This window comes from Chamaea fasciata, unplaced genomic scaffold (assembly GCF_029207755.1).
Source record: "Chamaea fasciata isolate MVZ Bird 193981 ecotype frontalis unplaced genomic scaffold, bChaFas1.0.hap1 SCAF_1, whole genome shotgun sequence".
Lineage (NCBI taxonomy): Eukaryota > Metazoa > Chordata > Aves > Passeriformes > Sylviidae > Chamaea > Chamaea fasciata.
Genome location: NW_027094086.1, coordinates 18,915,798 through 18,930,115, shown reverse-complemented (window position 1 = coordinate 18,930,115; position 14,318 = coordinate 18,915,798). Strand labels below are relative to the sequence as shown.

The window sequence follows — 14,318 nt, the reverse complement described above, 5'->3', positions numbered from 1 at the left end:
ATTTAGACTTTTAAAATTTGGCCTTTTGGAGCATGGGGATCAGTGGATTATGATCTATATTGTGTTTTTAAGGCATAGTATATCTCTCTTTTAGTGAGCTCTTCAGTAATTTAGCGCCTGAATATAACTGTAGAATGATTTCCACAGAATATAGTGAAAATGTTGTTTGGTTGTTGGTGGTTGTGGTTTTTTTTTGTTTTTTTTTTTGTTTTTTTTTTTTTTGTGATGGAATGTGGTAGATTTTAGAATGTATTTCTGGAAGTAGTTGAGGCAATACATTTTTTTGCAAGTATTAAGATCTGTAAGTTGTTTACCACAGAATGAGGCCACACCTTAAGCTTGTATTTAGGTCCTCTCTGGAAATAGTCATAGGAAACATTTACAAAATGTTGTAATTTCTATGTATTATGTGAAATTGTCAAGCTTGGTTCTCTTAATATTATCAAATAATAATTTTCTGGATTTACATGTTAATGTGATTAGTGAAGATGTAAAATATGTTATGCAAGTACAAGAAATATGCTAATGTGGTCTTTTGTGCATTTTAATTTGAGTAATGTGACTTCCTATGACTGACCTTTAGCACAAATCAGAAAGCTCTTAAAAACTTTCTATTCAGAAATGTTTGACAGTTCTGGATGGCTTGAGCTGTCATTACATAAAACTGCATTTTAGTGACTTTTAACATGTATGCTAGAAAATATGAGTAAATATGGGGAATTGTATTCTCATACTCATTATTTTCACTGAATTTCAGTCATTATTTTCAATCAATATGCTTTCTTCAATGCAATCAGCTTTTCTTCTGTCAGTTTTCTCCACATGCAATCTAAGGCAGCAGGTGAAGAGTATAATTGAAGCTGGGTATTTGGCTAAAAAACAGACTGGCTTTTTCATATCACAGGGATGGGAGAACTCTGGGTGGAAGTGGAAATGTGTGACAAAGTAGTGTTGATCTACCAAAGGATGAAGGTAGTGGAGTACCTTTCTTTTCCAAAATGTGTTCTCCCTGCTGTTTTACAGTATCTTAAAACCAGAAGAACGGCCAAGAGGATTAATGGGAAACCTAGATGTGGTGCTCTGAAATAGCTTTTGATTCTTTGCTAGTTCTGTTAATACATTCAGGTACAGGTTTTTATCAGTAGACTTTGAGCAATCTTATGCTTGTTTAGTGGGAGAGAAATTATGAGAAGAAGTAATAAGCAAAGGCAGTAACATGAAACAAGTAGTAGATGTTGATTTGTTATCAATGAATTGGACCAAACTCTTACTCAAATTTCGGTTTTTGTCTGCTTGCTTCTACCTTGATCAAATACTGCCTTGTGCATAGTATGAGAACGAAGTCCAGTGCATCCTTTAATTTTCTCTTTTTGTGTTGCACCCTTGATGCATAACTGACTTACTAGAAATAACTATGAATCTACTGCTGTCTAATGTTACCATCAGTAAAGGTGACTAATTCACAGTTAGAGATTGAAACAATCTGATGCACCGTGCAGCTGCTGATGCAGATATGACACTCAGTATCAGTCTTCTGGAGAGACCCCTGCCTGTGTCATCTGCAAAGCTTTATAAAAAGGATACTTTTTCACTTAAGATCAGCCCATGCTAAAGAATTCTCTCTGGTATTCACTAGAAATGAATAGGCAATAACTTTATTTAGTATACTATCTAAGAAATGGAACTGTGAGGCTAAGTTCTCAGTTGTACTATTCTCATCCATTTTTTTTCTAATATCTCTTCTATCTTGTACTTGAGTGAATGGAAGTACAAAGAAGGGTTTGTTTTGAGTTGTGTGGGGATGTTATTTTTTTATTTTGGCTGTGTTTTGGGGTTGTTTTGGGGCTGGTTTTTTTACCATCTGTACTGAGCTATAAAAGCATATTTATCATGGTATAAAATATATTTGAAGGATATTTATCATGGTATTTTTTTACTTGATGTGTCTAAGTTCAAGTGCTAATAGCTTTCTGTATCTGTTAGCACAAATGATGAATACTGTTATGTGTTAATAAACAAACAAACTTGTTATCCAAAGCATAGTCTATACTTGCATCTAAACATGGCAAGACTTGACAGCAAGCTGGCTCCTTCTGTTGTGCAGTGTCTCAGAAGCAATTTCCATTGGTACTTATGTTCTAATCTCGTTTCCTTCTTAAGTTCAAGTTGTGTATATAGTAGGTGCCTATTTAAACCTGAAGTCTGTTAAGGAAACACTTGAATTGCTCTGCATTAGAGTAATTCTTGTTTAAAGCATTGATTCTTCCTTTCCCTTCCCTGTAATTTGATCTCATTGCTGGTATTCAAGATTGAGTCATTCTTAATGTCCATGTAAATCCAAATACTCATTCACAAGATATTTGAAAAAAGGAAGTTTCTTGTCTTAGGACCCACAAACTGGTCTTAAATTATTTGGAAGCTCATCAGTTTCATTTTTTTCATTAACTTGATCATTGTGGTGGAAATACAAAAAATTAGTTGGATTTAAAACTGTCTAGAAGTTAATTTCCAAAATGAAGGTTGAGTTGATAGACACTTGCAAATACTTTTTCCTAGGCATGGTAGGTCATATTCTGGACTTGCATTTCAGGTAGTAATTACCTTTGCTTTTGCCTGTTGAATGTCTATAGAAAATATGGATACAATGCTTCTAGAAGCATTGTATTCACTTGTCCAACTGAATTTCAGTTAGAACTTAAGATGTGGTTTGAAAATGTTTACTAGATCAAACCATTAGTTGGAATTGAAGTTCTGTCTTCTTGAAATGGTATTTGACGTGGACACTCAGCAATCCAATGTTGCCAAAGCTGTAACTTCTGGAGTGTCTCAGAATTAAATTTCCGTGTATTTGTGGAAATGTGAAGGTCACAAACAGTGATTAGCTCCTGGTTAGATAAGCACCTATGTCCAGTATCCCAATCTGGGAACCTTTTTCAGATGTTAAGTTCTTTATTGAATCTGGACTGGAACTTACAACATTTCTATGTGAAAGTGGATATTGCAGTTTTAGAATGTTCTGCTGTCTTAGTTTATGTATTCTTAATCCTTTTCCTTCTAAAAATTTGCTTCCATTCTCTGCTGTACACTCCAGTGCTTGGATGCTGGTGCAACATCTGCTTGTTGTGTCTTACATTTTAAAATGTGATATGAACATAATGCTGTATGACAAGCTGGATAATACTGGATCAGCAGAGAGAAGAGGAAGCCTGAAAGTTGTAGGCTTTTTGAATGAAACACTGCACAGCACGTGTAAAGATAAGCACCATGCTAACAGTCTTCAAAATAAGAATATTTTTTCCAATATGTTTCTGAAAAGGCTGTCTCTTTATGATAATGAATTGGATATACAAGCTTAGATGGTTATTTGGTTTTTACGTTGTGTATTGTCAGTTAAGAAGTTGGATGTGTCACTAGGCATGTGTTGCTGTGCATTTCCACAGCATGTTTAATAGGCCTTGCTCTTGTACTGGAGGATGAGTCTCTTAAATTCTAGCAGTCATGTGCTATAGTGGAAATGTTTCTGTTAAATTTTTGTGGTTGGAGAAAAGGACTCTGGTGTCTATTTACATAATCCAATGCTCTTTGCAGAAACTGGGAACTTTGATTCTTGCTTTTGCAATTAACTTGCGTGATACTGTACTGTCTCTCAACTTCATGCCTTAGGGTATTTCTTGTTTTGCTGTATTTATTGTCGCTACTTAATCTATTTCAAATCTGTTTATAACTTATAAGTGGAAATTCAGAGGTTTTGGTGTCTTAGAGCTGTCCTGTAGTTGGAATCATGAATGTGCAATTGTAATTGATGGCTATTTCATGTATCTAAAAGAGGGATCTAGGATGGTCCCTCTGCTAAGAGTTAAAGCAGAGCCATTCATCTAAAAAGGTTGTGCTTTTGAGATTCTTAATGGCTTTCAGCATATCTTTGAAAATCCTCAGGAAAACTTTGTGATGGAAAAATACTTCCTTTTTTTCCCCCTCCCTTTCCCTAAGATGTTGACAGGAAACAAAGGATGACTTCTCAAATTAGACTTCCTTTCTTATGGAAACTTTCTCAGCCAACTAAGAAGTTGTGCCAGTCCATGTTGTATTGACACTACAGGAGACAGCTTTTTGAAATACTTTAGTTTTTCTTGTACCTGTAAAGGGAAAAGGGATAAGACCTTACTCAGCTGTAATCCCATGTTAGCGTCACCTGCAAGAATTTTTTCAAAGACTCACTTGTTCTAGAAGACAGAGTAGTAATTTTGTGTAGAAGCCAGTACCTGATTTTTTATTTTTTTATTTCAACTGCATTCTAACTTCATTACTCCTGAATGTGACACTTATTCATGTAGAATCAACAGCAAGTTGTAAATAAGCTGAGTAATTATGCTCCCCTGCCTGCCCTGTTATACTTTTGGGCTGACCTGTCTCTTAAGACGGATGGAGCACAGGAAATACATTTTCTGCTAATGTAACCTCACTCAAAAAGCATGAATATTAAATTTAGGGATTATGGAATTCTGTGTCATGATTTTTCTGTTGCTGTGGTATCAGGACATTATTAGTGACTCTGTGAAACAAAATAGTTCCATCTTATCCAGCTGCAAAAACCTTCTTCCACACCCAGTGTCCAGTCTTTCTACTGAAGCTGAGGGTTACTATGCTTACTGCCCTGTTTCAGCATTGTGAAATCTTGTCATCTGATAACTTGAAATCTGGTATGGCAAAAGGTGTAAGCCAGGTCATTGGTTTGGAGCGGAACTAAGACATTGCGTAAGTTGTACCTTTATTTGTTGTCATTCTCTTTTTTCTCTGCTGTTACTTGAGTATTTTTTGAGGCAGATTAGTTTATTAGAAGAAACGACATTGTGAGGTAAAATTACTGAAAGTACTATGCACATTGATTGCGTAGAGATCTTTATCTCGGTTTTGAATTAACAATGACAGTAACAAGATTATCATTTAGTGTAATTAGATACCTTCTCTGTTGCTCCATTGTCTATGTGAGAAATAGGTGGATGCTCTTTAGTGTTTGCTGCTGCTCTGCACAGATGTCACATGTGAGCTGGTGCTCCTCACTAGAATCTTTTATTAAGAACACTAATGGCAAGGCCTACATTAATTGCAACAAGATATGAGATTCTGATTCCAATTAAGAGATCAGTACTGTAATCCCCAAATGCAGGAAAAAATGAAAGGGCAGTTTATTAATCTTTAAGTGTTGCTTCTGGGGTCAGATTTCTTGTGTGGGCTTCTTTCTGTAGCTGAGGTGGAGACTGTCACAAGTGACAAGCTTTGCCACTTTGCTGAGTGTGCTGCTCAGATTCTCCTGCCCTCCCTCTGCAGCAGATGCTCCCAGCTGAGGGCAGCTGCCAGCTCGGAGGGTGGCGGCGGCTGCTGCAGGACTGAGCAGCAAGACACTTGTGCATTCATTCCCATTAAACTTTGCAGCTGTAATTAAGTGAAAAAGTGAGTGGTCAGATTGAACAGAATTTTACTGCTCTCTTTTCCTTTCAGCAAGTTTTCAAAATCCTTTTGAGAAGCTCTGGGAAAAGTCATTTTTATTCAGAAAGAAGCTTGAAACCTCTAAGCAAATTGTTAGAATTTTTTAAGACTAAATGTTGCAGGACAAAAAAGGATTCAGTTTATCAGATTCTTTTCTTCCTTCCCTTTAGAGAAACATGTTGGCTTGTGTTAGGGAGGAATTTTTTTTTTTTTATTTTTATTTTTATTTTTTTTCCCCTGAAGGGCAGGGAAAAGATTACTGATAAAGTAGGCTGTGGAAGAGTTAGTTGTATCATTAGCTTTTGCTTTCTGCCTTAAAGGTTTAGTTTCCAGAGCAAGTTTCAAATACTTTTGCTGCATATTCTTCATTCCTTTAAGATTTCCCAGACTTGGCAGAGAAAGAGGTGATGTCTGTAGCTTGTATCATATTTCCATATTGATGGTAACTCTCATTTGAAACAGTTTTAAGGGTGTCTGGATTTTTTTCTTGTTTTAACCCTCAGTATTAGTTCACTTATTATTTGAAAATAAAATCCAACAAAAAATCTCAAGCACATAAATAGGCATATGGGTTATTATTGGAATTGTGCACCATTTGACTATATATGTAGTCAGATCATTGTTAAATACTGGAATTTCCTAAATCCCAGCTTCAGTGTTCCAATGATAAAAATGTTTTTTACTTTGCCACCTTAATAGTTCTGATAAGTTAGAACAAATTTACTTCTGGAGGTGCCAGCTCCCAAAAAAGGTTTTACTAAAAAGAAAAATGTTTTTTCCATCAGAATGTTAGACACTAGTGCAAGGTGAGGTGTTCCCATACATAGTTTGCAGTAAAATACAAGTTTTGGTCCTGGTTTTCTCTGCTTGGATGTCTTTGCTTTTAGATCACAGCGCAACAGCCTGAGTGAGCAATGATTTAATGTTGTTTTGTTGCTGCCCTGGCCTATTTAATACTTTCACACACAACTTGGAGCATGGGTGGTGTGGAAATTTTTTTGGTGGTTGTTTTTTGTTTTGGGCGGTTTTTTGGGGGGAAGGGAGGTGTTTAATTTCGAGTGTGGGGTAGAAAGACTGCAAGTGCTGTTACAAGGAGATTCTTACAGGGTTGTCATGCTTTTTACTATTGCACATGCCTGTTTAAACATCCTTCCTTAAGGGAGAGAAATAATCATGATTCCAAAAAATACTTTCTTGCTGGGACTAGCATTTAACCATACAGCAAATTTAGCTTATTAATAAAAGGACTCATTTTCTTCTTGTGGATTACAAACTGAAAAAGGCTGCAAGGCTAATAGTTTCCAAGTGCTTTAACCCCCCCATTTTTTAAAAAAAATAATATTTTAAATCTTCACTGACCACTCTTCTAACTGGTTCTGGGCTCTAAGAAATGACTGACAGGGTTTACATAAGGTTGTCAGCATAAGGAAGACAAACGATTAGTTTAATATTGAATGCAAACATTTTACCATCAGAAATTGTTTGTGAACAATTTCCTTGTTACAGAATATTGCAGGCAGTTCTTGGGGATTATTTTTGTGTTCCTCAGTATCGTGTACGAACAATTAAGTTCTGTATCTTTAAATATTTTTGCCTTTCGACAAACTAGTGCTCTGCAACCACGCTTGAGCACAGGAAGCCTTCCTCCTTGTGTATCGTCATCATTTTCGATACATCCCCCTGCTGAACACTCGCTCATTTGCTCCCTGCCTTGTCAGTCAAATGTGAGCGTCCAGCAAACTCCTGTCACGGCGGTGTCGTGGGGCTCTGCCTGTGCCTGCAGCTGACAGCAGGTACAGAGAATGCTTTCGAGCAGCCTTGAACCATGTTTTTTGTTTCATTTCTTTTTTTAGTCTCGTTTTATTTTTAGAAGGGAAATGTCTCGTCTCTGGCATGGGAAGAAGGGAAGAAAGCACCAGCCAGTTAATCGTAAATGCACTCTGGTAATTTTCAGTGTAGTGTGTTTATGTCTGTTATTGTGGTCTTCAAATGTTGTGGTGCAGGGACAGTTTCTGAAAGTTTAAATTTGGAATGTGTAGACAGGATTCTAAGTCTCAAATTTTCGTTTTCTTTGGAACATAACCTAATTACTGATATTCTGTTGGCGTTAGACAAGAAGAACTACTCTGAGCATTAAGAGGTTCAGCAGTTTTAAGGTGGGGTTTTTTCCTTCTTTTTCCCTTGGAGTAGTGCATTTTTTCCACAAAAAAAATGTGCTTTATAGCTAAATACCAAGAACAAGAGTTTACGTGGACATAAAATGATAGAAGTGTGAATTTCCTGACTTACCATTGCCTTCTCAGAAGTCAGTCAACCTTATAAAGGTCTGCTAATACTTCTAAATTCATGGCAAGGTGTCTGCTGTAGTCCCATTCTCATGTTTATAGTGAAAGGGAGGAAACAAAAACTGGCTTTGCAGTATATTAGATTTATGAAGGGAACTGGGTTTTTTTCAGTGTTGTTTTCCCCAGACTTTTTGTAGTACTATTTAGTATGTAGTAGTATCTAAAGGAAAAGGTTTTTCAGTGAAACTTGCAAAGCAACATCTTGGGGAAAGGGAAGAAATGATCTTGACAATATACTGTACCTTTGCCCACTGTAGATTTGGAAGATTGTTTTCATGTAGACTCTCCTTGTGAGAGGAGAATCTAATTCTTAAGAATTTCATCTTACTGGAGTTTGAAGCATACTTCTTTCAAGATGCTGTTGAGTTGGGGTTTTATTTTTTATTTATTACCTGGTTTTTATTCTTTATCTTTTATGAATTGTTTTTATATCTTTTTTTTTTAGCCAGGATACTTGCAAAATATGAAGTTGACTTGTTGCAACAAATGGTTCTATAAAATGTGTGTTCTTAAATAACAACCCGTTTTTGAAGTAATAGACTCTTAACTTTTCCTCTCTGGTAGTGGAGTAAAAATGGAGATATAATACCTAAGTAAACTGAAATGTTATTCTAGATACCCTGTAGCAGTGTAAAAACTATCTGAAGTTCAATTTACAAAGAATGGGTTTTCTAACATGTTCTAGATACATAGATAAATAGATATGACTTGCACAGATATTTTAAGAAGTAGTAGTATCCCTTGTTTCCCTTAGGATTAATACTATATTTTAGCCAGAATCTAACTATGTTATAAAAGCAATACTTACCAGCTTTTAAGAACAGTTTGAACTAAAGAAGACTCTGTGAAAATAAGGATCAACTTTGCTGTGAGAGTTAGAGAACAGGTTATTTTAACATGTAAAAAGTCAAATTGGAGAAAGAGGGTACAGACGTATCTAAAGATGGGGATATTTTTAAAATGTTGCTATGTTGATAAGACAAGCTCTGTTCTTGAAGCTGGGTTTTTTGTCCAGTGAATGTTCATAAACCTAATGTGCAAGTGTAGTCTTTTTACAGAAGGGAAGGAGTATTGATATAATCATTCCTGTTATGCAAGACCAGTGGAAAGAATATTAAGGAGACTGGCAGCATATAAATTGTACAGGTTTCTGACTGAATCTCTCATTAGTGGTTGGTTCTGAATTTGGATGAAGACTCATCTGACATGAAATAACAGTAGCTGGGCTAAATTAAGTGATACAATAAAACAGAAATGCTAGCTTGAAGCAACTAAGTTGCCCTAGATTATTTGCCAGAATGGCCTTTATTACTTTCCTGATGATACTGTTAATTTGAGCTCAGCATTGAAAGGGTTTTGTACTTTGCCAGGGTAAGAAGTCAAAAATTTGGTGACTAATTTGTGTGTTCTGCTCCCCCTTTAAAAAGCCAGTAATGTTAGCCTCCCACGTTTTAGTAAATGTTTGGTATTTACTATGTCTATTTATTTTATGGCAATGCAAGCGATGCCAGTAAGTTTCTAGAATGTCAAAAATGCAGGCTAGGGTTCTTCCTGTTAAAACATTTCAGACAAAAGGCATCAGACAATGCAAGGGAACAAAAGGTGGATTGCCATCTTTGGGAGTGCTTGTCTGTGCTTTGCACAGCTTGCATAGGCAGCATAGCCAAAGGGGACAAAACCAATGAAAACTGATCATGGCTTTTATATTCTCAAGTTATTAGCATGCAAAGAGAATTCAAATGTTGGTTTTAATAGCTTGCATTGCTTGAGGCTTGCACAACTTCTGATGTTTTGAGTTATTGATTAACTTTGTAAGCTAATGCCTGTATTTCTTTGCCATTTATTAAGGTATAATAATAGGAGCTTCCATGTGAAAGATGAGAACTTTGTACTCCTCTGTCAGAATTGCAAGATTGCATCAATTCAGTAAGACTACTGAAATATTTTTAAAATCAGTTTTCCATAGTAAGTTTATAGAGTAGTAGAGTGAATTAATTATATATTTTTATTAATAAAAAACCAGAGTGAAATGCAGTACTTTCTTATACAGATCACTTAGCCTAGAACTTTTCTTTGATGACAGATATTTGCTATACCCGTTGTCCTAGGAAATTAGGGGGTTTATGCATCATGTTTGTGCTTTTGCCATGACTGGATGGTCCCATGCAGGCCTCCTGGAACAAGTCCAGAGGAGGGCCACTAAGTTGATCCAAGGGCTGTGTTTTGGTATCAGCTGGACACCTCTGCTATGAAGACAGGCTGAGAGAGTTGGGACTGTTCAGCCTGGAGGGGAGAGAAGGCTCTGGGGACACCCTATTATGGCACCTTGCAGAGCCTACAGGGGCTCTCTTGTAAGAGAGCTGGAGGGGGACTTTTCACAAGCACATGTTGTGATAGGACAAATGGGAATGGCCTGAATCTGAAGAAGGAAAGGTCTAGATCTAGATTAGATACTATGAAGAAATTTTTTGCTATGAGGGTGGTGAGATACTGGAATAGATTTCTCAGAGAATTTGTGGAATTCCCAAGCCTGAGAATGTTCAAGGTGAGGCTGGATGGGGCTTGGAGTAACCTGGGACAGTGGAAGGTTTCCTGCCCATGATGGGGGCAGGGGGGTTGGAGCTGTATGATCTGTAAGGTCTGTTCCAACCTGACCTGTTCAATGATTATAGTTCTTCCATTGAATTATTGGGTGTTATATTGTTTGCATTTTTAATAATTATGAAATATTAGTGTACTTTGGCAAAGTTGAAGTAGAGTAGCAGAGGAGTTTTTCAAAAAGTTGATTAAAAGTTTTTAAAAAAAGCAAATGAGTAGTAAAGGCTTACATTTTTCCTGTATGTTTTTAATGATCTGTGGAATCTGAAGTTAATCCTTAATTGACTTTTTTTTTTCTGTTTATAGCAAGAGGCAAACATTTTCATACTGTGATTGAGTTACTTCTAAGGCTGTGTAATTCTTTCTTGTCATACCTGAGAGGATCTTTGCTGGGTAGTATCAGAACTGAGATGTAACCCTTGCTCAGTCTGCCTTCTCCTGTAATGGCAGCTTGAGCTCAAGCACCAGGTGCTGTGGTTTCAGCAGCTGAACCGCTGGTTTCTCTGCTGGCGAGTGCTGAAACTTCCTTAAATACTTTTGCAAGGGGACTGGGTTATAGTGATCATATTGCTATAGATCTTTTTTTATTTGAATAAAATGAGTAAAGTTGTCTGGCCTGCCTCTTTAAGAAAGTAATTTTCTTAAATCTAATTCTTAGTTCTTTGCACAAATATCCTAAACTGTTTAATGTTTTGCATGTTAAATTCAGTTATCTTGCTGGCATTATCATATCTTTCGTAGGACTGTTTTCTCATATCTTGAGAAAATAGCTTGTTAAGGTCTACAGACTTGATGTAGGACTTTGTGTGCTTCAGGCTTTGATTGCATTCTTTTCAAGTTCATTTATTCTGGTTATTGCAGATACTTCAGTTTATCTTCAGTATATGTTAATTACAGCTTGGTACAGTTGCTATGGGCTTAGAGCACTTTGAGGCAGATATTCAACAGCTCATTTTGCAAAGCAGTGGGGACAATGCTGGTCACAGGGAGAATGCTGCTGTCATGTGACCTACTCAGCATTTCTTTCCCTGCTCTGGAAAACACTGGTGTGCACAACAGTTTGGAGAGGGATAGCTTTAAAAATACTGAGAGAACCATGGTGACAGCCAAACCAGGGGACTGCTGTCATTCTGTGGTCCTGCTCTGCATAAAATGGCCAGCTGTCATCCCTTCTCTTCCTTGTCACCAGTAGAGTTACAGGGAGCTGAATTGACTGAAAACCACAGAAAGCAGAAAATGAATAGCTTTGTAGCCGCATGCTTTAAAAGTGAATCCAATTAAATTAGTCTTACGGTTGGGGGGTTTTTTCAAATTATACTTTACAACTGTTTATCTGGTGTGGTAACCAGATGAATTAATACATTTTTGTGATGTAATTAATATGTCCCAAGTAATCAGGAACAGAGTGCTTCTTCAATATTCTCTTCTCTCCAGCAGTCTGATATTTTTGGGAGGAAGCTAAACTTGTCTGAAAAATAAAGTTAGTGTTGTCTTTTAAAATATTCATAGCAGCAGTCAGTTTGCATAGACACCTTTTTATTGGAAGGTATTCTAAATAACTTTGTAAGTGTCCTAATAAATCTACATTGGGGTTTTTTTCTTCAATTAGATATCCTGAAATTTTTTTGAATCTCAAGAATTAATTTTCAAGAAGTTTACAGTTCACCTGAGTTTATGCCTTTGTACTAAGATTCAAAGTAAAATTGCTCCGCTTGTGTTCTTTCTTAATACTTGTGTTTTTATTTCATATTCTGAGTTGGTAATGAGGTTACAGATAACTTAGGTTTGAGAGCCATTTATGCCGTTAAGGTTTATCTGCTCTTAACTTCCAGAAGCAATGTTGAGCTCTGATAAGGCCCTCCTATTCTCGATGGAGACAGTTTCAGCTACCTGTTAGCTCTGAACGTTTAGCTGTGCTTGTTTTGAGGGCAGCAATGAAAGCTCCTCCCTGTTAGCAAACAGGCATGGGGGGGGGTGGCGGGGGGAGGGGGTGTCACTTGTGTCTTTGTTAAACTGAGGAGTCCCTTACTGGTGTAAAAAGCTTTTTTTACATCTGCCTATAGCAGGATGATAGAACCAGTGGCTGAAGGGGCTGATCAAACACTAAAAAAATTAACTGTGTTTTCATGTATGATGTTGAAGGACAAGAAATGTTCCATATTTGGAATTTTGTCTTCAGTTTCATTCTCTGCAAGTGGCCAACATAGCTTGTAAAAATTAGGTACTTTTGGCATATTTTCAGAAAAACGGTTTAGAAACATGAGTTTCTCCAAAGGGGGAATCCTTGGCTTCTCGATAGCTTGAATCATTTGTATGCAAATCCTTGACAACCTGCATTAAATATTAAAACTGTTGGGTGTTTTGCTAAGTGGTTAACTTGCATATACATGGTGTGGAGAGTCAGAGGTTGAGTCATGCCACAAATCCTACAATTCAGCCCATGTTTTTTCACCAGTGCTGCCAATATGAATACAGCAGGTACTATTAGATCTCTAAGCATATATTCCATGTCTTTTCAAACTTGAAATCACAGAATCACAGAATAAGCCGCCTTGGAAAGGACCCATAAGGATCATCCAGTCCAACTCCTCGCCCTGCACAGCACCATCCCCAGGAGTTACACCGTTTGCCTGAGAGCATTGTCCAACCACTTCTTGAACTCTGTCAGGCTGGTGCTGATGCTTCCCTGGGGAGCCTGTTCCAGTGTCCAACCACTTCCTGATAGCCACTTTTTTCCAATATCCAACCAAAACCTCTCCTGACACAGCTTCAGGCCATTCCCTCAGGTCCTGTCACTGCTCACCACAGAGCAGGGATCAGTGGCTGCCCCTTTTCCTCTCATGAGAAAGTTGTAACTGCAATGAGGTCTCCCCTCAGTCTCCTCCAGGCTGAACCAACCAAGTGACTTCAGCCTCTCCTCATAGAGCTTCCCCTCAAGGCTCTTGACCATCTTTGTTGCCCTCCTTTGGACACTCTCTAATACTTTTCTATCTGTTTTTCTTGTGGCACCCAAAACTGCTCCCAGCGCTCGAGGTGAGGCTGCCCCAGTGCAGAGCAGAGCAGGACAATCCCTTCCCTTGCCTGCTGAGAGATGCTGTGCCTGATGTCCCTGTATACTTTAAATAAGCTCTGGGTTTGAGAGCATGGGTTGTTTTCCTTTAATTTTCCTGTGGCTAGTTTGACATTCTGTGAAATGCTGTTTATGATGTTTGTCATTGCGTATCGATGGTCTGCCATTATGCAGGCTTTTGTTCTCAAAACAAACGGAATGTGACAGTGTGCAACAGGTTCAGCATGCCAAGAAGCTATTATATTTTACGCACTTGGATAGGTATTCATGTTTCTCTCAAGCAAGAAAAACAAGGCATCTCCATGGCATGTGAAAAGGTCAGTCTCTGAGTTAAAAAGCTGATAAGCAATTCACAGATGCACGATGACGACAAGTATGTGTTTGAGAGGTTGAAGGCAAGATGGCAATGCCCATAAAACTGTCTACATTTCCACTGTATGAAACAACAACTATATAATGGTGTTAGGGATTTTGAGATTTTTTTTTTTTCTCAAGAATCTCTTTAAGTAGCCACTTACAGCCATTTACAGCCTACTGTAAGTTACCTACTGCCTCACGTGTGGTAGGGGGTAGCTTAAAGAAGCAATAAGGCTAAAGGGTCCTCACATTACTGCTTTTTAGGATTATGTTAATAAGCTGCTGGTGTGAACAGTGAAAATTTGCAATGAAGTGTCATAGTAAATAAAAGGCTAAAACTACACTATCACTTACATTTGAGTGGAATACTGTTAAAGCTTTGTAAATAGCTATTTGACTCTGAGAATGCTCAAGCCAATACATTTTACAATATTCGTGATCTGTTTTAAGAGAACAGTTGA

At 37.4% G+C, this 14,318-nt stretch overlaps 1 protein-coding gene across 7 annotated transcripts in view; it reads left to right on the top strand.

Annotated features, from left to right (window-relative positions):
- Positions 1–14,318, top strand: part of OXR1 (oxidation resistance 1) — a 261,917-nt gene that overhangs the window by 231,398 nt on the left and 16,201 nt on the right. Inside the window, exon 1 of one of the 7 annotated variants that reach the window (XM_066177420.1) lies at positions 7,301–7,430. The exons of 5 other annotated variants lie outside the window; for them this stretch is intronic. In XM_066177420.1, coding sequence (XP_066033517.1) covers positions 7,365–7,430 — 66 coding nt within the window. In that variant the 5' untranslated portion in view covers positions 7,301–7,364. Of the gene's footprint in view, positions 1–7,300; positions 7,431–14,318 lie in introns of those variants that run through there. One more of the 7 variants, XM_066177427.1, reaches the window with a different exon arrangement.